This window comes from Sinocyclocheilus grahami, unplaced genomic scaffold (genome assembly GCF_001515645.1).
Source record: "Sinocyclocheilus grahami isolate Dianchi unplaced genomic scaffold, SAMN03320097.WGS_v1.1 scaffold568.1, whole genome shotgun sequence".
Classification (NCBI taxonomy): domain Eukaryota; kingdom Metazoa; phylum Chordata; class Actinopteri; order Cypriniformes; family Cyprinidae; genus Sinocyclocheilus; species Sinocyclocheilus grahami.
In genome coordinates this window covers 408,572-432,373 of record NW_015505747.1, presented here as the reverse complement: position 1 = coordinate 432,373, position 23,802 = coordinate 408,572, and the positions used below count along the sequence as shown (strand labels likewise).

Genomic DNA, 23,802 nt, shown 5'->3' with positions numbered 1-23,802 from the left:
ACTGTAATGCATGAGGAAATGAAGTCATGTCTTTTAAAACTTTCCTTTTTGTGATTTTACAAGATCCCCATGGATATATATTTATATAATGCCTGAAGTCTTGCAATTCCCAGACATATTCTGCTCTGACTGGCTTTGTTTTTTCTTTTCATTTTTTTTTTCATTTGAGGTTCTTGAGACCCCAATGATTCATATATAAGTCATTTTGAAATTAACTTCCTATTTTCCCTAGGTTCTGAAATGACCTAATCAAAACCTAGGAGGCAGATATCTACTGTGGGGCAAAAGTTTGCGTTTAACTTTTGATTAAAAATAAAAAGTCACTCTGGTTTTACAGTGTGAACAATTAGAGAATCTTCGTTTGTGAAGATTGATTGCATTTACAAGTAATGCAACTTTATTCATAGTCGATGTTTAATTATATTAGGAAAAATCGTGAAGTATCCACCTGAAACTTCACTGTTAAGCATTTTTAGCTGCAATATTACTGGGGTCTCTGAGTCCCTATACAAAACATGAGGGTTAAAACATATGAACTTGCCACCTTAAAGGAATAGTTCACCCAAACATTTTGTCATCATTTACTCACCCCTGTGTCGTTCCAAACCTGTATACGTTTCTTTCATATGTTGAACACAAAATAAGATATTTAAAAGAATTTTGAAGAACCAAACAGTCGTTGGTCCCCTTTGACTTCCATAGTAAGGAAAGAAATACTACTGAAGTCAATAGAGACCATCAACTGTTTGATTACCAGCATTCTTCAAAATATCTTATTACATAACAAGAAAGAAACTCATACAGGTTTGGAACGACGTGAGAGTGAGTAAATGATGAGTACATTTTTGGGTAAACTACCCCTTTAATTCAATATTATGCTGTTTTTCTGCACTATTATTCACATTGATACATTATTCACTTGGCAGACACTTTTATTCAAAACAACTTTCAAAGCATTCAACTTGTTTATTTTGTGCCTTAGAAATCGGACCCACAGTCTTGATGTTTCACATGCCATATTATACCAGTTGAGCTTCAGGAAGTATAAAAAGATCTAGTAGGCTATACGAAATGATACATAGTAAACCATCACAATCTGTGGAACACATGAACACCTGTGAATCTATTTAACTACAACTAATTTCTATTATTATTAGTAGTAGTAATAGTAGTAGTATTGTTAATATTATTTTTGTCAAGGGTTTTCCTTAGATTACAAAAATATTTAATTTTTGATAAAGTTTTCAGTCATGGGAAAGATACTCTTGCATATATAAAGGACACTGCAACATAAACGGAAGAATAATTTATTCCTCCCTTTTGCATTCGATACCCCAAGATGGCAGGAGAAAAGATAGCAGCTCCTTTTTTTATCACTCTAATGACCTTAAAGTGCCATCATACGTGGCTCCATTACTAGTGACAAGTGTAAATTACACTGTCAGTCTTCTCATTGTTAAAGATCACGTTATCCATTTTAAAGGCATCACCTACCAGCCATTTCAGTAGCCACGGAAAACATTCACATTTTGATGTCTTCGCATCTGTCCCCAAGTTCTGCATGCTATTTTTCAAATGCCAGAGTTTAGGAACCACAAGCTCAACAGTGAGTAATAACCTATCATTTCTAAGGACTAGTTTTGCTTCTTTTATTTTGTTTGGTGTTTTTTTATTTTGGTCGTTTGTGTTCTGAGCGTACAAAGAATCTCTGAATGTGGTGTCATAAATGTTTTACATCAAGAGTTGACCCCGTCTCCCACTATATAATTGTATTTGTCTCAAGCTTCAAATCCAAGTAGATGAGGAATGAGTGATGAAAGATCTCAAGCTTTCAGGCTTTTCTGGATCTTGTCACAAGTTGTCAGATGATTCTACGTTGACAAGAGTTTGCTGTAAATAAACATGTTTGTCTGTGTGTTTCTTATAGGCTTGCCGTATTCGCACTATTCAAAATGCGGCATATTTCTCTCAGTGCGCAGCTGGTGCTGCCGAGGCACCATCTGTCCCAAATTACAGAGTATCTTCCTGAATGTCTTGTCTCAGCTTTTGTCATGTATCAGGAGTTGACTTCATAGAGTCGAGGCTCTTTCTCCTCACAGCAGGCTTCAGCTCAACACATGCACATCTTTCAAATTCAAATATCATATAAGCTGCTCTAAAATGCACAGCTCCATAAACACCACCATTTTCCTGAGCTATGGTTTAGTCATATAGTATACACTGTATATAGCTTAGAGAGCGTTTCTTCCTTATCTGACACTTCAAAATGACTCTCAGTAGTGTATCCAGGGGTTAAATTGGACCAGAGAGATCTGGAACGGCCTTGTGGCACTTTCTTTTAATAAAAGAATAAATACATATGGCCAAGTGGTTTGTCAGTGAGAAAGGCATTGAATAGACATTACATAAAGTAGCTTTAGAAATAAATGTTTTGATTTAACTTGTTAGCTACAACATGGCAATAACATTGTTTTTCAGAAGCTGAATCAGAAATGCCATTTAGGTATATTTACGCAGACTGCTTAATGCAGCTCAGAGGTGGCATGAATACATTTACACTGCAATTTGAATTGCATAAATTAAGATAATAAATGGGTATTATTTTTTTAATAAATATTTTATTTTGACAATTGAAAAAAATTGAAATGATACTGTCAATGTGAAACTAAAACCGCCAGTAGTTGGCAGCAAGTCGTCTTAATGAGTCAGTCGTTCAGTCATTCATTCAAGTTTTTTTTATGAATGGGTCACTGATTCATTGACTCACTTGATTTATTAAAAGTTGTGGATTGATTCAGTAACAAAACACCACAGTGTTTTGCTCGGAAAAGCACACAGTTCTGCTGTGGCTTTGTGGAACAATTTTAGTTTGTTAAATAGAGCAAAACAAAACAGACAATATTGACAATATTGTGTCTATAATTTAGCACAATATTAACTTGTTTATTGAACTACTGTATAAAATTACATTTGCAATTGTGTAGATATTCATGAATAACTCATATCGAGAAATATTAGGGGCATATATCTGCATTCTAAGGGGTCATTCATACAGAACAGTTTTCCAATCCACTGCCCTACTTTTTCATTGTTTTTCTATGCAAACGTGCTAGACTAACATGTTTGACCATTGCGCTTGCATCTTTTGTAGTGTCTCGTGCATGATAGTTGTCAAGTTCAACTATCAAGTTCAGCTGAAAAAAACCCCCATCTCAATGCCTTGCCTTTCTCCCCATTCCACTGCCTGCATCTCCTGTCTTTCAAAGCAAAAACACATTCTGTGTGATTGGCCCCTAATAAGCTGCCAGATGCAGTCAGTCGTTGTCCTGTATCATGTTTGTCACTGCATGCAATGTGCAGATCTGGGCCGTGGTGGGGTACGTTGAATGTGAAATTTCTCCACATTACAGATATAACCACTGAAATGTATCTCTCAAATAGCAGAGAAAGGGATGACTTTGTGTATTTGTACTGATTGGATTGTCTGATCTGATCATGAACAGACCAAGTGTAAATGCGCTCCAGACACTTGTGAGATCTGAGCAATCTGAATGCCTCAGAAGGTGGTTTAAGAGCATTTTCCTTACTCTGAGTCTGTATATAGTTTTTGTTCTCTCCATGACTTGACATTCCCTCTTCCTTTCCCTAAGATGTAAATTTTTTCCCCCTCTGGACTGTATCTATCTCCTGGTGCACTTTAGCTGTTGTGGTGCCACAAATCTTATTTAGAGCAAGATGAAGGTGCACGTCCAATCTGATGCATGGAAGCTGTGAAGAACTCAATTTATCTTCTTCCCCCAACCACTGAAGAGCGCCAGTGCAGCATCTGTCCCTGTCTAATGGCTCTGGAGATAACACCTGGCTCCAGCAGAGGCTGCCGCTTCTGCTTTTCCCCACGAGAAAGAGGCAACGGGAAAGAGGAAGTCAAAGGAGTGATTATCACATGCTGTTGTTGTAGGAAGTACTATTGACAGTTCAGTCATCATATTTATCAGTGTGTGTGTTCACCTGGAATCCATTCAGTTCTACATTCAGCATGGAGTTGTGTGAGTTTGTATGTTTTTTTTTTCAAATAGACAAAAAGCCAGATTTAAGAGTGAATTCACTAAACAGGTGCACCACATTAGCGAACAGTTTTTCAGCGCAAATAACCACTGACCACCCACAATCCAGCAAAACTAGTATGTAAATATTAAGAAATTGTGCACTATTCATGAAACATAAGCTGTATTTCAGGTTATGTTCAGAGGTCTGGGGTCAGTAAGATTTTTTTATGCTTTTATTTAGCAATTAAATTACAGTAAAGACCTTCATAATGTTTCCAAAGGTTTCTGCTTCAAATAAATGCTGTTCTTTTGAACTTTCTATTCGTCAAATGCAAAACAGCATGTTAGAATGATTGAAGGAGTAATGATGCTGAAATTTCAGCTTTGTCGTCACATGAATAAATTACATTTTGAAATTTGTTATTTTAAATTGTAACCATATTTTACAGTATTACTATTTTTTATGTATTTCTGATTTTAAAAAATGCATCCTTGTGCATAAGAAACTTTCAAAAAATGTCTCAAAACTTTAGTGTAATTTTTAAGTTTATTTTGCTGATTTTTCAAATCCCATTATCATTTAAACATACACACACCTTCTTTTCATGTTAATTAGCTTTATATTGATTATGACATGTTCACAAATGTGAATGCTATTTGCCAGTGCCGTTAATGTAATAATTAAATCACGATTAACCATAATTGTTTTTATCTAGATAATCACCCCCATTCGCCACCACGCTGCACATTGCAGACAGTGCATCTATATAAAAATTGTCCCAGACAGCCTGTTTTGAAATGCAGTAAAAGTCTGGTCCTTTCAGTGTCATTTCATCTCTAAAACACTCAATTTAAACAAGGTCATTCATTGTAGGATCTCTTGAATTCACAGTTGTCACAGTTACTTCTTGCTGTCTGACAGAGATTTTGATTGTGAGTATTTAGATGAAAACACATCAGCGTGACAGACGATCTTCATCTTAATCTCACTGCTGTCATGGAAATCTGCCCACTTACACTTCGGTCCTTTCTCTCATTCAAAATGCCCTTGCGGTTTTTCACGTTTAAAAGCTGATAGATGCTCACCCTCTCTGGATGCATTGTCTATAGAACTGAAGAGGCTCAGTGGCAGGGAAAATGAACAAAAGCATGTTGTTATCTTGAGAGTACAGTTTGGGTCATTCAAATGTTCCCTGTAAGATTTGTGTCCTTGGTCTTCCATGTCTACTTTCTCTATTGTTGCCTCCTCATTGCTTTTCCTTACATTTTTCTTTTGCGCTGCCTCTTCGTCCTTCAGTGACGTTTGGTACTGGTGTTTCTGATAGCTTTAGAGAGGTGAGAGTGTATCCTCACTCAATTAGCCCTCAGCTCGCAGCTCTCTTGTGTCAAGAGTCATTTACACTACAGAAGACATGCAATTACACCTGAGGGATAATATGAGTTTGACTGAGCCTGTCAGTCATTGCAGCGGCGAGCCTGTATCTCTCTGTTCTCTGTGTGAAAGCAAAATTTAGCCAGCATTTTTTTCTAGATGTGGTGGCGTTTGATTGCACACCACTGTTTGTTGTAATGCATGGTTAGTGAGTGTGCACAAAAAAGAATCACAGAAAATAAGTTTGTGAGCATAAAGAATATGTGTGTGTGTGCATATACACATGCACAGATGCGCACACACACACACACACACACACAAAAATACAACTAATGATTATAGCTGTTGGGGGTAATGCTATCTCCAAATTTCCACTGATTGGAGAAATGAAACAGAAACTCTCCAGTGGCTCTGCAGTGGAATAAGTAGGAAGCTTCATCGTTTGACTGCATGTCAAGCAGGGTCTGATGCAACAGCTGGTATCGTTCTCCATTTTCAAAAGAAACAACTCCGTCAATACTGTGATTAATATTCATCATTCATGCAACCGTCCAGTCTTTTTAGCAGAGTGGCAGACTGAAACAAAACAGACAAACAGAAATGCTCATGTGTTTGCTTTCATAATTGCATCAAATCTTTCAGTTTTCTGAGAGTGGATGTAGGATTTGACTCGGAATACTGAAAAGAAACACAATAAACAGGTCAGCAGCAATAACTCTTTGGGGTAAAGCTGGTTTTCATTCATCTCGTGAACTGGCTGTGTTCAAGTTGTTTTATGAGATTACACTCATTCAGTGGAGTTAATATGCCCAAATGGTGAACATACTGAATATTCAAAAGAAGCATTAGCTTCTTGTGTTAATTGTCACCAACATGCCTTTAGTAATGGATATATTTCAGAGAAACAGGATTGAAGTGATGGTCTAGTTATAAATGTTACTGAATGGATGATGCGGCAAAGTGTAATTGAATATTTTAATAGAATTTTATTATTAATAATTAAGACATTTTAGGTACTTAAGTCTGTTTCAGTTAAAAAGATGTGGTCTAAAATCTGATATTATTTTAATGCTGTCATAAAATGTTTAATTTATTCTTGGCTAATTGTATATGGTTTATTCATGGTTAAGATAAATCCTTTTAATCTCCTGAGTAATTGTGATATTATGCTTAAATCACTTGAATATCAGAATCTTTCCTTGGATTCCATTTTAGCACGGCAGGTTTGCGTTATAATCACAAGCTATCGCTCAGACAGGAGCCTGCTGACTTTGTGAACGTACGTGTACACCGGAGCTAAATTTCAACACTTTATACTTGAACTTACTGACAGACATGGCAGAGGGAAAAAAGTGCAATTTAAGAGATGTTACTGTTAACAATTATTGCGTGCACCTCACCTCCAACATCTGGAGTGTTAACTGTAGCTCCATCTGGCTGGATGAGCCTGAGATGTTTGTGTTCAGCAGATGAGAGCATCCCTGAGTGCAGCTGACTGAACTCCACTCAATTATTAAGCAATTAAACATCAGTCATCAATACTTCTCATCAGTCCAAACAGACACCTGGATGAAATTAAGAGCAGTAAAAGATGGATGGACTACAAGTTTATAACCGCATGAGGTGCCGTATATACAAATTCAATAATTAAGAACTCGCTAGACTGAATAAATTAAATGCGACAGGATTCAGCATGGAGATATAGTCATGAATAATTTAGTACCTCGCATAACAGTTAATTTCAAGCCTCAGAATAATTTGCATATGGATGGAAATTTTTCAAACTTTTCTGGGGTTTTTTAGCCATGCGAGAATAGTGGGGGAATCCTTATGAAATGTAATGTTCCTGTAGCTCAATTGGTTGCGCATGGTGCTAGCAACACCATGGTCATAGGTTCAATTCTCAGAGAATGCACAATGACATGTATATCTTGAATATAAAAGTGACTGCCAAATGCATAAATGTAAATGCAACAAACATGTAGAAAATTTACAATACAGAAACAAGTTTCTACATTATATTTAGGAGTAGGTTATTAGTGGTGACTTTGGCAGAAATGTACAGTAAAAATAATGCAGATAGTTACAAATTACACGTAACCAAACAGGCAGTGAACACTATTAACTGCAATGATTATATGTTGCGATTAAACTTTTCCAGGGTTAGCAACATCTGAGGTCTTCTGGGGGGGTCTTCTGTAAGATGATAATACAACTGACAATACAACAACAGTGGAACAGTGTTAAAAAGACATTGAATATCTTAAGCAATAGTATCTGTCAAATGTCTGTAATTATTTATTCACATTATTTTGTCCCTGGAACACACATTTTTTTTATGTATTTTGTATGTTTAATGATTACAATTTGTTATTTCCCTGACAAAAATTGTACAATGAGTAAAATGAGTAAATGACTCATTTGAATAAATCATTTTTTGGGTATTAATTAAATTAAATTAATCTTTTAACATGTAAGTGGAATATTATTTTACATATATTAAACAAAAAGATCAGGATATAAGTGAAAGGAATGGGCCAGATAGGCCTCCCGGTGTGTCAAGTGCCCTGCCGGTCTCTTGATGTAGTTACAAAAGCTGTAATGAATGGGGCGATGCCACAAGCTGTAGGTGAGACCAAAAGAGGGGCAGTGTGATGAGAAGGGTCTGGCCAGTGATGGACTGTGTGATTATTCAGCCCTGGAGGTGTAGATCTCTGGAAAGAAACGGTTTGTTGTGTTTGCTGCTGCTCTGCCAGTGTAATCACTCTGAATCATGCTGCTATAAATCACCCGCACAGCACAGCTGGTGCTGGAACAGCCGCAGTGGCTGGGATGAGTCTGTGCGGAAACACCTTGTCCTGACCAGGTGCAGTGGATTGAGAGGAGCGAGTGGCTTGTTAGAGATCGGTGATTCACTGATTTTATGAGCTGGCTGGATCATCAACAGTCAGCAGCTGTGCATGTATGCAGGTGTGTACACATGTTGGGGATATTTCATGTCAGTTCTGCAAACTGAAAGCTTTAACCCAAAGCACTAGTGGGATGAAGGTGCATTAGTTTTGCATAGCCAGACTTTTGGTCTATACAATATCCAATCCATGGTGCTCCTTATTCTGGATATGACCTGACAAATGCATATGAATATACATATACACTGTGACTTTTAAACGTGCGATCACACTGCGTGTGCTTGTTCCAGACAACTGTCAGTCTGTGCATTAGTGATGAGGATTTTTCTACTCTTTTCATGCCATTGACTTCCATTCATACACATATGCATGTGAGAGACAGGAAACACAAGCTCATGGAAATTTTACTGCATTCCAATGTTCTAGTTTGGGTAACACTGCAAATTTGTACCCCATAAGATATATGACCAATAGAAAATCAGCGTGGCCTCAAAGCTGAGTTAAAAGAAAGTACATTTTAAATCTGTAGGACTGGAGCATTGCAGTAAATTGAAGTAGATTTCTTATTTATATAATTTGGATATTTATAGAATTGTTTTTTTTTTTTAGATTCTGTACATGACATCATATTATAACTCGGCTTGCTGTCCTTAATGGAGGCTCGAACCCGAGGCTCAGCTTGAGTGCCAAGTTCAACCTCCCATTGCAGTACTACCTAGAGGGAGAATAACAGAAATAGAGGAGGAGATGGGGAGGTGGAGGGATGCCGGAAGAATTGACGCTGGGATGGTGCAATGAGAGCTGCTTTTATAGGCTCGTAATGATGATTGACAGGACTGAATGATTAGGCTCCTCCTGAACCTACATTTGGAACTTAATTTCAGTGTCAATTGAATGCACAAAGTCTATTGTGACTGCGGCTTTATGCCATTAGGTGGCGGCAACTGTCTTTATAAGTAAATATTTTAATCAAGCGATCAATCGTTTAGTTTAAAAAAAAATGTTTATTCAGAAATTAAACAAATGACTGTCTTTAAGTGAGTTATTGAACATTCACTCAACGGAGTCGTTCAAAAATGTTCATTCAGTCTTTCAAGCCAGTGAATAATTTACTCAACTGATTCATTAAAAAATCCATTCAGTCTTTGAGTGAGTCATTGAAACATTCACTCAACTAATTGATTCAAAAACGCTTAATAGTTTAGTCCTTGAGCAAGTCGGTAAGTCTGATTATATAATTTGCTCAAATGATTCATTCAAAAAAACAGATTCATTCAGTAAGGCCATACTGCGTGTTATATGGACCTATTTTTGTGGGTGGAGAAAATATTTTCTAACATGTAAGTTACTCGTTATTAACTACCTGCCTATTGAACTGTGTTGTTAAAGCAATGGTCTGAATATCAACACAGCTCTGATTACCTGCAGCTGAATTACAACTGTGTTGACATGTGGAACAACAACACTTGCTTGTGTGAAATGGCTAACCAGTCTGGCATGCAAAAAACACTAGACAGTCTGCCCAAGTGATTAAGCAATAATTATTTTGTGCACCAGTTTAACATTGTACAAACTGTAAGACCACAGCTCTGAAAAGGTAAATGTTTACAATAAGCACCTCTCTAACATCCCTATGCAGGTATCTTCCATGCTAGGGCTGTTTGGATGTCCATATAGGATTTATTCACCTCTCACCACATGGAGTGGGTTTGTAGTGTCTGTATTGTAGATATTTGCTCCACTCTTGATCCTTTACTCTGAAATGGGTGCTCAGCGTTACAAACAACCGTATTGAGTCTGTGCCTGCTCGTTTCTGTACAGCCCCACAAGCTGTAGTTCACACTCTAATGTTTATGAATATGATTCTGAGGTTGAGAGTGTCTGCACTGAGAGGGTTATTCATCTGTGGTCTGTGCAATATAATATTTGCCTTCTCAATTGAAAGGTTTTGTAGATGCATGTTGTTGTTGTTAATATCAGCCATTTATATGATGATTCACTTTCAGTCTGAAAAATAAGTAAAAAAAAAAACTAACAAAAAAAACATCCTGACTAGTTTAACAGAGCAACTTTGACTTAACCAGTAGCGTTTGTTTGGGGCGAAACTATTATTTGTAAATAGTCATTATTTTTGCAGCAAAGTTCTGAGGTTACTGACACAGAAATTACACACTTCAGCTTCAAGTGTGAATTTAAAGGAACCCAACAGCCGCATTCACTAACTGAATCTTGTGAGTTTTAGCCCGAAGCTTTATATGCAGGTACAATAACAGAGGAAAAAATCAATCTTGATCCATTTGTGCATGTGTAGTCAGTCTGTAGACTCAGGGGAAGGAGTCTGTGGGAGGCATTGAAATGCATTTAAATGTTAATATTAGCTTGGCTTCTTTAGGGGAATGAACGTGAAATTATGGTGTTTACATGTTATTAGCTATTTTGCACACTTTGGCATAGGAAAGTGTGTGTGTGAGACGTGTAATTCCTTCAGTTAAATACATAAACATGGTGATGTGTTAAACCTGTGGCAGTGTTGCCGTCTCATGAAAAAACTTAATGATGTGCTTCAGTGAGCTACAATGCTATTCAGCAGTTTAGGATGTTGTTGCTGAGTATTCTGCTTTCAGGCTAGCATGGATTTTTTAAAACCCTTTTCGTTTACCTTTTATTTTCAGTTTGCATAGATGAGCTTTTAATGTGGCCATCAATTTAGAAAGAAACAAAAAGCAAAAATAATAAAAAAAAATTATTATACGTAGTCCCTAATAACACATATGTGGTACAAGATACCTGTTCAATGTGTTTGTTCATTATTGGACATTACATTAAGCATCTACTGTACAATATGTTAATAAAATATTTCCTGTTTGGTCAATCTCAGTAGATTTTTTTGCAGTGTTGTTTGGGATGTTAATCCACTCATTTTTCAGATATGCATTAAGTATAACATAAGTATAACACTTAAAGTTTTGGTTTATCTGAAATTGTACATTCTGTCATTATTTACTCACCCTCATGTTGTTCTAACCTTTATTGTATGGCCTTTTTATTTTGTGGAACACAAAAGGAGAGGTTTAGCAGAATGTTGATGCTGTTGTGTTGACCAGGGTCTGGTTTGCTCCAAAAAAAACTGTAAAGACTATTGCATTGGAAAGCTTTTATGATTTACAAGAAAATTTTATTTCAAACAAATGTTCTTTTGAACTTTCTATTCAAAGAATTGAAAATAATAAAATCATGATTTCCACAAAATATTAAGTATAATATAAAAAAATGTTTCTTGAGCACCAAATCAGCATGTTAGAATTATTTCTGAAGGATCATGTGACACTGAAAACTGGAGTAATGGCTGCTAAAAATTAAGCTTTGTCATCATAAGAATAAATTACATGTAAAATATATATTAACAGTTATTTTAAATTGTTATTTACTATATGATCTGATTTGATCTCAGACCAGGGTCTGTTAGGCTTAAAAAGGACACTGAAGTTGGCAGTCTAAAGCTATATGATAGCATTATGTGATAAACCAAAGTTTATAGTGTTATTGTGTGAAAATGTTACTGTTTCTTTAAAGAAATTCATGTTGGTTTGGAAAGACGTAAAGGTGAGTAAATGATGACAGACATTTATTTTTGGTTGAACTAATCCATTAAAACAGAACACTTTCCAGATGATGCACTCTACCACATATGTCCTGTTAATTTATGTGCGCTCACTGGGTGAAGCTCATGGCTATGAGTTATATAACTATGTATGTCAGTGAATAAATTATCCTTAAAGTTAAAGAGCTAATGTCTATTCTTTCATCTCCCCTTTTCCAGGTCAGTGGGGCAGGTGTATGGGAGAAGAATGTGGAACTGGCGGGGTTCAATCCAGAACAGTGTGGTGCATCCACTCAGAAGGCTGGACCACGCACCACTCCAACTGCCAGCACTCCGACAAACCCGAGAGCCAGAGGCCTTGCTTTAAAGTGTGTGAGTGGCACCAGGACCTCTTCGAATGGGAGGTTTCAGAATGGGGGCCGTGCGTTCTAGCATCATTCCATTCCAACGAGCTCAAACCGAGGACGACAGAGTGCGTCACAGCCCAGCATGGCATCCAGAGACGGAAGGTCCACTGCGTGCGCACCTCAAACCGCACGGCGGTTCCAGAGAGGATATGTGAGTTCTTTTCCCCACGGCTGGCGCTCGAACAGGCCTGCTTGATCCCCTGCCCTCATGACTGCATCGTATCTGATTTCTCCTCCTGGTCTGGCTGCAGTCAAACATGTGGCACGGGTCTCCAGCATCGAACCCGACAAGTTTTAGCGGCGCCGATGTACGGAGGCGCTAACTGCCCCAACCTCACCCAAACAAGGACTTGTGCGAACCTTTCGCCCTGTCCGGTTGGGGAAAGCGAGCATCACTACAGCCTTAAAGTCGGCCCCTGGAGCGAGTGCAGGCAGCCGCAACACAAAGGGCTCTGGATGAGCGGAAGGACCATGCTGGACTTTTCCACAGGGGATACGGAGAGGAACACTGTCAAACGACACATCCAGAGCTCCCAGCACCACCATCACCATCTCCACCACCACCACCACAGCCTCAAGGGCTTGGATGTGGAGATCGGCTACCAAACGCGCCAAGTTCGTTGCGTGCGTAGCGATGGCAAGAACGCCATGCTGAGGTAAGAAGCCCTGAACGTACGCAGACGCATCTGGCGTGTCTATTCAATTCACAATAATCTGTGTACAAGCAATGCATGCCTGAGAGACAAACCCTCTGAGAACATAAACCCTTTTAAGGTCTAAATCCCAGATTATGCTCTTGAAAGCAAGATACTGCTGCTGCTTGTGTGAAAGGAATTGCTGTGCAGCTGGATTTTTGAAGCAGCTCTGTGAAGTGGGCCTAGCTAAATCGGTTAGTCCTCCATTAATCTCCTTCCTGCTGCTGTACTATACAAGGTGAGCAGAGAGACATGCCTCTGGCAGCCGCGAAGGCAGCACGGCAGAGCCGGGCCTTTGAGCAGAACACACTATGGCGTGATGGAAAGGATTAAATTTACTCTTTTGCTGCAATCTCTGCATCCATAGTATGAGTTTGGAAAGACGGTCAATCACTGTTACGCTGTAGTTTGTGCTTTATTTTCATTTAGCTCTTGGTAGAATTAGAAGTCGCTGAGATGTAGCTCATCCTCCTCTCACAAAGAGTATGGATTTCCCGCAAAATGAGGATAACGAATGCTGGAAATAAGGCAGGCTTTGTACATGACTTTAAAGATGCCTCCTTTGCAAAATATTGATTTGCAGGCAGGCACTCCCGATAAAGGTTTTAAGTCTCAAATGTAGACTTTCATGTCTTTGCTGTATTTTACCTGTGATATGGTGCTGTCTGCTGCCGCTTGCTATCCAAGGTAGTTTATGCCTACTAATATATATAGATAGGGCAGGGACAGGGGGGAAAAAAGATGCATTGATTTCTGTGTGTTTCAGCTGTTTAATGTGATTAAAATATATTCAAGATATGTACCAAATGACTTATTATGCATTAGGGCTGTGAACCTATACTGGTCTCACGGTTCAGTTAGATTACGATTATCATGTCATCGATTCGGTTCAATTCGATATCACGATGCATTGACGATGCACTGCATCCTCAATTTTCAATTTTACTTCACATGTATACAGTCTTGTCAATAAATACAAGCAGTCAGATATATGAACTGAACCTTCAATTTTACCTGCTCAAAGAAATCACGCTTTTTGAATGTATCAAACATCAAACAAAACTCAAGTACGGGCACAGAAGACAACAGAAGCATTTAGAACAAATACACAAAAGTAAATACTAAAAGTGCATATTGCAAGGAGTGTACATTAGTACTTATATAGTGCAGTGCACTTTCTTGTAAAACATTTACTGTAAATATTAACTAGTTTTATTAATTAGTGGTATTACCCCCTGCATGTTTTATTTGTGCGTGACATGATTTACACACAGCGTGTGTCTTCTCCAGGTCGTGATAAACAGGTTGTTCATAAAAGCCGAAATGTGCCCAGATGTCGGCTTTTAAATTAGTTGGAGCATTTTTAATTACTCGCACTTGTGTCTCGCCTCCATCCGCCATTGTATGTTACCGCGACAAAGCACGTATGCAACAAATGACATCAGAAAAGCATCAGTACGTTATAATCGGTTATGGTCTATTACTGAACCGATACCGAATCGTCCTCGTCTGCATCGCGATGCATCATAGAAATTATTAATTTCGACACCCCTATTATTAGTGGTCGACCGATATATCGGCTGATAAGTTTTCCTGTTTGGCCAGTGCAACTTTTATTTTGATGGCGCGACAGACTTTTATTTTGACGCCGCTGAGAACGGCGCCTGAGCACACAATGCTCAAATTAGTGATGGGAAGTCCGGCTCTTTTCAAAGATTCTGCTCTTTTGGCTCGGCTCCCTTAGAAGAGCCGGCTCTTACGGCTCCTAAATGGCTCTTCATTTAGTATCACCTCTGAGTCTTCTATTTTAGCACAATTTAGCAATTGTGAATGGTTTGTGTGTTGGTAAGCAATTTTTTATTCAGTGTTTTTATAATAGCCTTATTTTTATGCATTTTTTCGTTACAAAAAATACAGTTACTATTATTTAACATTTTAATAGAACTTTAATTGAACAATTGAACACAGAACCACAGCAAACAAATCTTATTAATTTCGACACCCCTATTATTAGTGGTCGACCGATATATCGGCTGATAAGTTTTCCTGTTTGGCCAGTGCAACTTTTATTTTGATGGCGCATGAACAATAGAACACAGAACCACAGCAAACAGATCAAATAAATAAGGCAAAAGTTTTAACATTAAGACACTTTAGTCTGATGCGATTTCTCCTCTCTGTGATTATTTGTCCTGTTTTAGAGAAGACTCTCTCTGAGGGGACCGATGCTGCAACAATGCAGTGTCTTCCTACCTTAACCAACGTGCTTGCGTTTAAATCCGGATCCCCCGTCTCTCTCTGTCACTCTGTGTACCTGGTCTTTACCACTACACTCGCTATCTTCGGAGCATGTATCCCCCTTCCTGCTTCTTCTTCTTCTTCTTCTTCTTTTGTGTTTAATGGAGGTTGGCAAACCAGCTTAAGGTGCATTTCCGCCACCTACTAGGATGGAGTGTGGGGCCTCGATGAACGAACATTTTATATACTACTAATATATAAAAATTCTTCTAATCAAATCTGTATCTCTCAGATATTTTAGAAGAAAACCATAATCCCTTAGATGTTTCTGTGCATTCTGAAATATATTCATAACTGAAATGTCATTGATTTCCATATCTCTTAGTTTTTCAACAAGTTGCTTTCTTTGTCTATTATATGCCTCACAATGTAAGAGCACATGTTCAACTGTTTCTGTTATTCCACAGTAACTGCAGCTATCTGACTTACTTTTTCCTATTATATGCAATGAATAATTAAGGTTAGAGTGTCCTATACGGATCCTGGTTATAACAGTATCTTCTCTTCTGTTTCCATATACCTTTCTTTCAATCCCCACTTTCTGTTGCACACTAAATAAGTGTCTCCCTTTTGACTCTTTATTCCATACGTCCTGCCACATACTTCCATCAACCCTTCCTTTTTTCACATAATGGTATGATCCTATCCTCCCATGTGATTAGCTGTTTTATTTGTTTAATTTTTTTTGTAATGAAAACAAATGCATAAAATAAGGCTTTTATGAGAACACTGAATACAAAATTGCTTACCAACACACAAACCATACACAATTGCTAAATTGGGCAAAAATAGAAGGCTCTGGCTGAAGATTCGGCTCTCCCCGACAGGGAGTCGGCTCTTCACATTCGCTACAAAGAATCGGCTCTTAGAGCCGGCTCGTTCATGAACAACACATCACTACCTCTTATTTGTGCGTGACATGATTTACACACAGCGTGTGTCTTCTCCAGGTCGTGATAAACAGGTTGTTCATAAAAGCCGAAATGTGCCCAGATGTCGGCTTTTAAATTAGTTGGAGCATTTTTAATTACTCGCACTTGTGTCTCGCCTCCATCCGCCATTGTATGTTACCGCGACAAAGCACGTATGCAACAAATGACATCAGAAAAGCATCAGTACGTTATAATCGGTTATGGTCTATTACTGAACCGATACCGAATCGTCCTCGTCTGCATCGCGATGCATCATAGAAATTATTAATTTCGACACCCCTATTATTAGTGGTCGACCGATATATCGGCTGATAAGTTTTCCTGTTTGGCCAGTGCAACTTTTATTTTGATGGCGCAACAGACTTTTATTTTGACGCCGCTGAGAACGGCGCCTGAGCACACAATGCTCACATTAGTGATGGGAAGTCCGGCTCTTTTCAAAGATTCTGCTCTTTTGGCTCGGCTCCCTTAGAAGAGCCGGCTCTTACGGCTCCTAAATGGCTCTTCATTTAGTATCACCTCTGAGTCTTCTATTTTAGCACAATTTAGCAATTGTGAATGGTTTGTGTGTTGGTAAGCAATTTTTTATTCAGTGTTTTTATAATAGCCTTATTTTTATGCATTTTTTCGTTACAAAAAATACAGTTACTATTATTTAACATTTTAATAGAACTTTAATTGAACAATTGAACACAGAACCACAGCAAACAAATCAAATAAATAAGGCAAAAGTTTTAACATTAAGACACTTTAGTCTGATGCGATTTCTCCTCTCTGTGATTATTTGTCCTGTTTTAGAGAAGACTCTCTCTGAGGGGACCGATGCTGCAACAATGCAGTGTCTTCCTACCTTAACCAACGTGCTTGCGTTTAAATCCGGATCCCCCGTCTCTCTCTGTCACTCTGTGTACCTGGTCTTTACCACTACACTCGCTATCTTCGGAGCATGTATCCCCCTTCCTGCTTCTTCTTCTTCTTCTTCTTCTTTTGTGTTTAATGGAGGTTGGCAAACCAGCTTAAGGTGCATTTCCGCCACCTACTAGGATGGAGTGTGGGGCCTCGATGAACGAACATTTTATATACTACTAATATATAAAAATTCTTCTAATCAAATCTGTATCTCTCAGATATTTTAGAAGAAAACCATAATCCCTTAGATGTTTCTGTGCATTCTGAAATATATTCATAACTGAAATGTCATTGATTTCCATATCTCTTAGTTTTTCAACAAGTTGCTTTCTTTGTCTATTATATGCCTCACAATGTAAGAGCACATGTTCAACTGTTTCTGTTATTCCACAGTAACTGCAGCTATCTGACTTACTTTTTCCTATTATATGCAATGAATAATTAAGGTTAGAGTGTCCTATACGGATCCTGGTTATAACAGTATCTTCTCTTCTGTTTCCATATACCTTTCTTTCAATCCCCACTTTCTGTTGCACACTAAATAAGTGTCTCCCTTTTGACTCTTTATTCCATACGTCCTGCCACATACTTCCATCAACCCTTCCTTTTTTCACATAATGGTATGATCCTATCCTCCCATGTGATTAGCTGTTTTATTTGTTTAATTTTTTTTGTAATGAAAACAAATGCATAAAATAAGGCTTTTATGAGAACACTGAATACAAAATTGCTTACCAACACACAAACCATACACAATTGCTAAATTGGGCAAAAATAGAAGGCTCTGGCTGAAGATTCGGCTCTCCCCGACAGGGAGTCGGCTCTTCACATTCGCTACAAAGAATCGGCTCTTAGAGCCGGCTCGTTCATGAACAACACATCACTACCTCACATTCTCCCTCTTGTTCACTGTTGTCGTTTACAGTTCTGTCTAATACGGATAGAAGTCTATTTAATAATCAGATAGAACTGTTAAACAAAGGAATTAAAATGTATACAAAAAGTATTATAACAATTGCTTTTATATTATTAGTAATAGAAAGGCAAACATTACAATACTTTCTCATTTGCCGTCAGCATTCAGCAAATACACATTTATATAATTTAAACACATTTTTGAATGACTAATGAACATTTAATTTCACAAACCTTGCATCGGAGTCGGATCCAGCTGTGAGATAAAGTGTGCATTTGTATCCTGCAGGATCACGTGTTCTGTGCGTGACAGTCGGTCTGTGCGATTTGAATGCAGACAGGAGGAGAGTTCAGTTTTACTGGAGACGTGCGATCGACAAACTTTAAACTCGTGATTTTAAAAAGCTTTATGCTTTTGCCCACTTGCCATATTCATGTCATTTCCACTGTGTGCTGTATGTAAAATGTGTTAAAAAGTGTTACCTTAAGGGTAAACGAATCATAAAAATATGATTTCCAATGCACACAAACTTCCCAGAATAAGTGCCCTGTTGGTTACAGTGTTTACATCCTTTTTAATTATATTTTTATTAAATATTTATTTATTTGTGAAAAATACTTTTAAGTATAAGTATGTTTATTTTACACATGTATTTTTAATCCATTTTCAATGCATCCATTTCATTAAATATTAATTAAAATAAATAAAATTATATCGGCTTTATATTGGCCATGCTTTCCAAGATATCGGCATCGGCTGTCAAAAAGACAATATCGATCGACCACTACCTATTATGCACTAAGCACTTTTATTATGCACTTGTATATGAATTTTAGAAGCTTATGTTGTCATTCAGAATCGGAGTCTAATAACACCTCCCCTTTTGACAGTTGAGTGCATGAAGTGTCTAACATTCTACACTTCATTGTTTTGGTTAAATAATTGCATCCTTTGTGCACTTTTTCACAGTAGAGTGGGCACACTACTGTGCTCACTACAATACACTATTTATACTACAAAATGGCATAGAATTGTGCAAACAGGTAAGAACATAAAGGGATGCATAGATATGTCACTTTCTGAAGCTATGCAAATGGTTTTTTATTTATCATGAAAATTGATTTGAAAAATAACCTTTGCATTGAAAAGAAGAAAGAAAAGACAGCTCTCAATCAAACATAGAGAGCGGATAGTGTACTGACAGACAAACATTATCTGGAATTATTTCACACTAAATTTAGACAAATCTAAAGGAATCATTTATTATTATGGGTCTTATAATTTGCAGTTATAGAAATGATTAAAATGATTCCTGTCAAATATATTGCTGAAATGCCCATTTTCTCCTTAGGAAGTTTATATAGAGTATATATAAAATTTTAGATGCAATTTTTCTAGAAATAAAATTGTATGTAAATTATGTAATTATATACAGTAAATATGATTAATATCTGTAGTATGGGTGGATTACGGCCTTATATGAAGTGCAAAGAACCGTGTAACTATAAGAACGTAAAGCAACAGCTCTTGATGTGCCACTTTAAACCGACTGTAAAATGGGGATCATCCCTTGTTAATCCACATGTCAGGTGAAAAGAGGCTGCTATGCTTTGACATACAAATATCTTCATTATTCACGCGTTTGGCATTGTCACCTGTCATTGGCTTATGAAGACAAAAACGTATGAAATTAGAGTTGACGTAGTGAAACTTTGCATTCTTTGGGTGTTGTGTCATCTGTGATTATTTCCACTGAGAGCAAATCTATGTCTGGCAGCAAGACCTGACTGTATTCTCTCAGCATATGTATGTTTTATATATGCATCTTAGTTGGTTCAGCGACTGAAATTTATTTTTCTGTGGAAAAGGCAGGTGTCCGTTCTGTTTTTTTTTTCCCTGTCTTTTCTCATTCCATCTTTGTTTAATATGGATTCTCATGCATCCTCATTCACAGTTCAAAGTGGAGGAGGGTGTTGTGGGGGAATGTATAGCAGAATGGAGTCTGACAGGTTTACTACAGGTGTAGCATAACAAGAGAGAGGCCGCGGTGTTATTTTACAGTGAGACGGAGCATTCGCTCTAATTAACATATTCATTTGTGAATCCTATGTGCATGCTTAATGAAATGTAGTGATTGAATATTTCCCACCTGAGTTCAATTTTTGCAGTTTTTCCAATTATAGTCTAATTATCATTGAAAATGAAGTGAAAATGAATGCTACACAAACGGATTAGGATATAAACAAGTAATTGAATCGGGTGACTTATATGGATGAATCGCCAATTAGATATCCAATTTGTTGTGCATTTATTCATATTTCATACTGCAGACATTGCTTCGTAGGACACAAAGGTGAATAACTAATTTGAATATCCTTCACTTTACATACATTACACTGTCTGGTATCTGCTATGCAAAAAAAAATAAAAAATCAGATGCACTCGTTTGCTGTACCATCACTCGAGCATTGCAGCATATTAAGAAAATTTGAACATCTCGGACTAATTATTAATTTAGTCTTCTCTTGCCACAGATACTCTACTCATATTATTAAATATGCAAATGATGCACTGAAAAGTTGGCTATGTTGCTATGGATTCAGAATATTTTGTGGGAGTTTTGTAAGTTTGTTTTAAATGAATCACAAATTGCATTCATTACACTCTATTAAATAGTAGCAGTAGAGGAACAATTGATGGCATTTATCTCATAAAACATATTCTCACTGTGTGCTTTCAACTTTAAATGACATAGACTTTCATCTGCTCTTTTTGGCAGCATTGAAATGTTTGAATATGTTTTCCTTGCGCCTCTCATTACTAATTTGTTTGTTTTCTTGTTCTTAGTCTTTGTACACTTGAAAACGGCCCTGGAACATTCCAGTCGTGCATTATGCCCAGAGACTGCGAGACCTCTGATTGGTCCGTTTGGAGTCCGTGTTCAAAGACATGTAGGGCATCGGATATGTCGCCTGGTTTTCGAGTCAGGACTCGAAGCATAACGCAGACTCCTATTGGACTAGGCAAAGAATGTGCCGCTCTTGAAGAAAAGGAAGCCTGCAACATCATCGGAGACTTACTTCCAAACTGCCCTAGGTTTGTATTCTAGCCTCCCAATAATAATTAATTTCCTACTGTACGTGAAAGTGTAAAAAATGTACTAAATGATTTTTCAAGTATTTATTTACTGAACCTCTGTTGCAGCCGAGCATAGCAAAGATTAGAAGAAGCTAATTAATTAGATTAGGTTTTTGATCAATAGCAGCAGACTGTTATTTCATTAAAACCGCTGCTTTATGCATCATAACACTTTGCTTAGTTAATGCATTTTCATTAGTAGATGGTTTCCTACCAGAAAGCAGGAAGCTAAGCCTATTATTATCTTTCAGTGGCAGCTCACTGTGTCCATTTATCCAATGCAACTCTTGAGAGGAACCCAGCACGATATAATGAGACTATAGGGCCAAAACAAACAACTTTTGTTCTCCAGGTATGTGTGGAAGAGCACAGATTGGGGGGACTGTCAAGTGGCCCCTCTTCTCAGCCAGCAGGACAGACGGCTTAACAATGTAAGCGTTCTCTGCGGTGGAGGGATTCAGACCAGGCAGCTGTACTGCGTCCAGGTCCCAGACAACTCCACCCCTCATCACAGAAAAGAGGGTAAGGATCAGTGTCTAAATGACAGTAAGCTACAGTGGTGTGGCTAAGCGAATTCTGTGCATCTTTTCAGCTGCAGATATGTTGATTTTCAAAGGCTAATTCATTTTGGTTTGAGAAATTCTGATCAAAAAGTCTTTTGGTTAGCCATTTGCATTGGTTGTGTGTAACCATGCCTGTTTCTAAGATTAGAGGTAGTTAAAGGGAGTCACCTTGCTCTGAAATTAATTTCGAGGAGATGCACTAACCAGTGAAAGCAGCGTATGGATGGATTCGAGGCATGCTGAGCTGAGAAAGGCATACAGATGAAGATGACTCCTTTCAATCAATGTTGTTTGGGGATATAGATCAATGAAAATCAACAGTGGTGTTTGCTTTCCACCTGACCCAGAGGACTCTCACACTAATGTTAACAGAGCACAGGCAAAGTAAGAGACTTTTAAGAGGTTTGCGGCTAAACTTTTGAACACTTGTTTGACAAAAGTCACATTGAGAATCAATGCAATTCAAAGTCAGTGCAAAATCGTTTTACTTTCTTACTGCATGTTCCTGGTTTTTATTGGGAACTATTCATCCAGTACACTTTATTCTTGAACAAAAACAAATTGTATTAACTTTCCTGTCCTCTGAAACAACTTTACTTTTCCATTGGTATCTCTTAGACCATGCAGGCTATTGGATAACATTAATCAACAGCCAAATAGGCATTTATGGATTGTTTTAACAAATTCATATTAAGCCTGGCTTCATTTTGGTATGTAACCCTCTCATTTCACACTTGAACACATTTCTGATGGATAAAATTGTCTCAGTTGCCAGTTTTCGCCTTGAATATCTTGAATATCTATTTTCTGAATGCATATTATTGATCTTATTGTAGACAATTTATCCATGCATGTTCCATTTTTTTTACTTTGTAATGTTTATTCAGAATGTCATAATTTGTTCTTCCTGTGAAATGACAGACGTATATCAGATTTCTCCAATCATTTAGTCCGTTTAAGTCACTTTCTTACAATCAGCTGGAAGCTCGCATTCAGATCTGACATCCAATCAACAACCGATGGATAAAACCAAGTCTCTTCCCTATATTTTTTTCTTATTCGATAATCTGTTTCGTGTACTTTAAGCTAAATGCTTGCATTGGTATACATAGGCTTTGAAATTAATTTTATTCTGTGTTGGAGTTGGTGCTCAGCAGGAAAGATCAGAAAATTATACTTATTAAGCTGAATTATATTTTGCCAAGAAAATTTCTAACAAAATTTACCCAACATATGGATTCTTTCTCTTTATACCTCTATAGTGTCTAGGCCAGTAAGTGGGCGTCTGTGTACAGGAGATTTGCCTTCTGCAGTGCAGCCCTGCTCCATACCATGCCCACAGCTGTGCCTGCTCTCATCCTGGTCCTCATGGGGGGCCTGTCTCCACGACAACTGCATGGAAACACATGGACGAAAAGGTGGGCCAACATGGGAATGAAATGTCATCAATGGAGAAAAAAAAACATTCTGCCCCTTTTATTAATAGAAGCTATAAAATCCACTTTAAATATGCATTTAAAATTGATGATTGGTACACCTCTCCACTGAGCTGAACCCGGAGGTAACAGAGTATCTAAAACTGACACCTCTTCTGGTGAGAGGTGATAACATCTGTCACTGAAACGAGCTGCCAGAGTACTGCCCTATAATGAGAGAATTTAGCAGAGGGTAGACTGATGTCACACAGATCAGTCATACATAAGTGGTGCTTTCATTCAGAAATGACTCATGGGAAGAGATGTAAGAATTATCCCAGCTTTAAAACAGTGATGCACTTTCATCATTCACCTGCTTTACTGAAACAAGATGAATATTCTTGACTAGAGGTAATCTGAATTATGAGGTTCAAAATGTAAAAAATAATATGATATAATGTGATGCAATAATTTTACTTAGTGGCAGTAAAGACATTTACAATGGTACAAGGCTTCTATTTCAAATAAATGCTATTCTTTTGAACTTTCTATTCATCATATAATCCTGAAAAAAGTATCTCAGTTTCCACAAAAAAAAAAG

At 37.6% G+C, this 23,802-nt stretch overlaps 1 protein-coding gene across 1 annotated transcript in view; it reads left to right on the top strand.

The window, feature by feature from the left end:
- thsd7ba (thrombospondin, type I, domain containing 7Ba) overlaps positions 1-23,802 on the top strand; it is a 201,750-nt gene that overhangs the window by 84,808 nt on the left and 93,140 nt on the right. The window contains exons 4-7 of the mRNA XM_016239556.1: positions 12,148-12,991; positions 20,933-21,181; positions 21,576-21,745; positions 23,049-23,204. Of these exons, the coding sequence (XP_016095042.1) occupies positions 12,148-12,991; positions 20,933-21,181; positions 21,576-21,745; positions 23,049-23,204 (1,419 nt within the window). The remainder of the gene's footprint in view (positions 1-12,147; positions 12,992-20,932; positions 21,182-21,575; positions 21,746-23,048; positions 23,205-23,802) is intronic.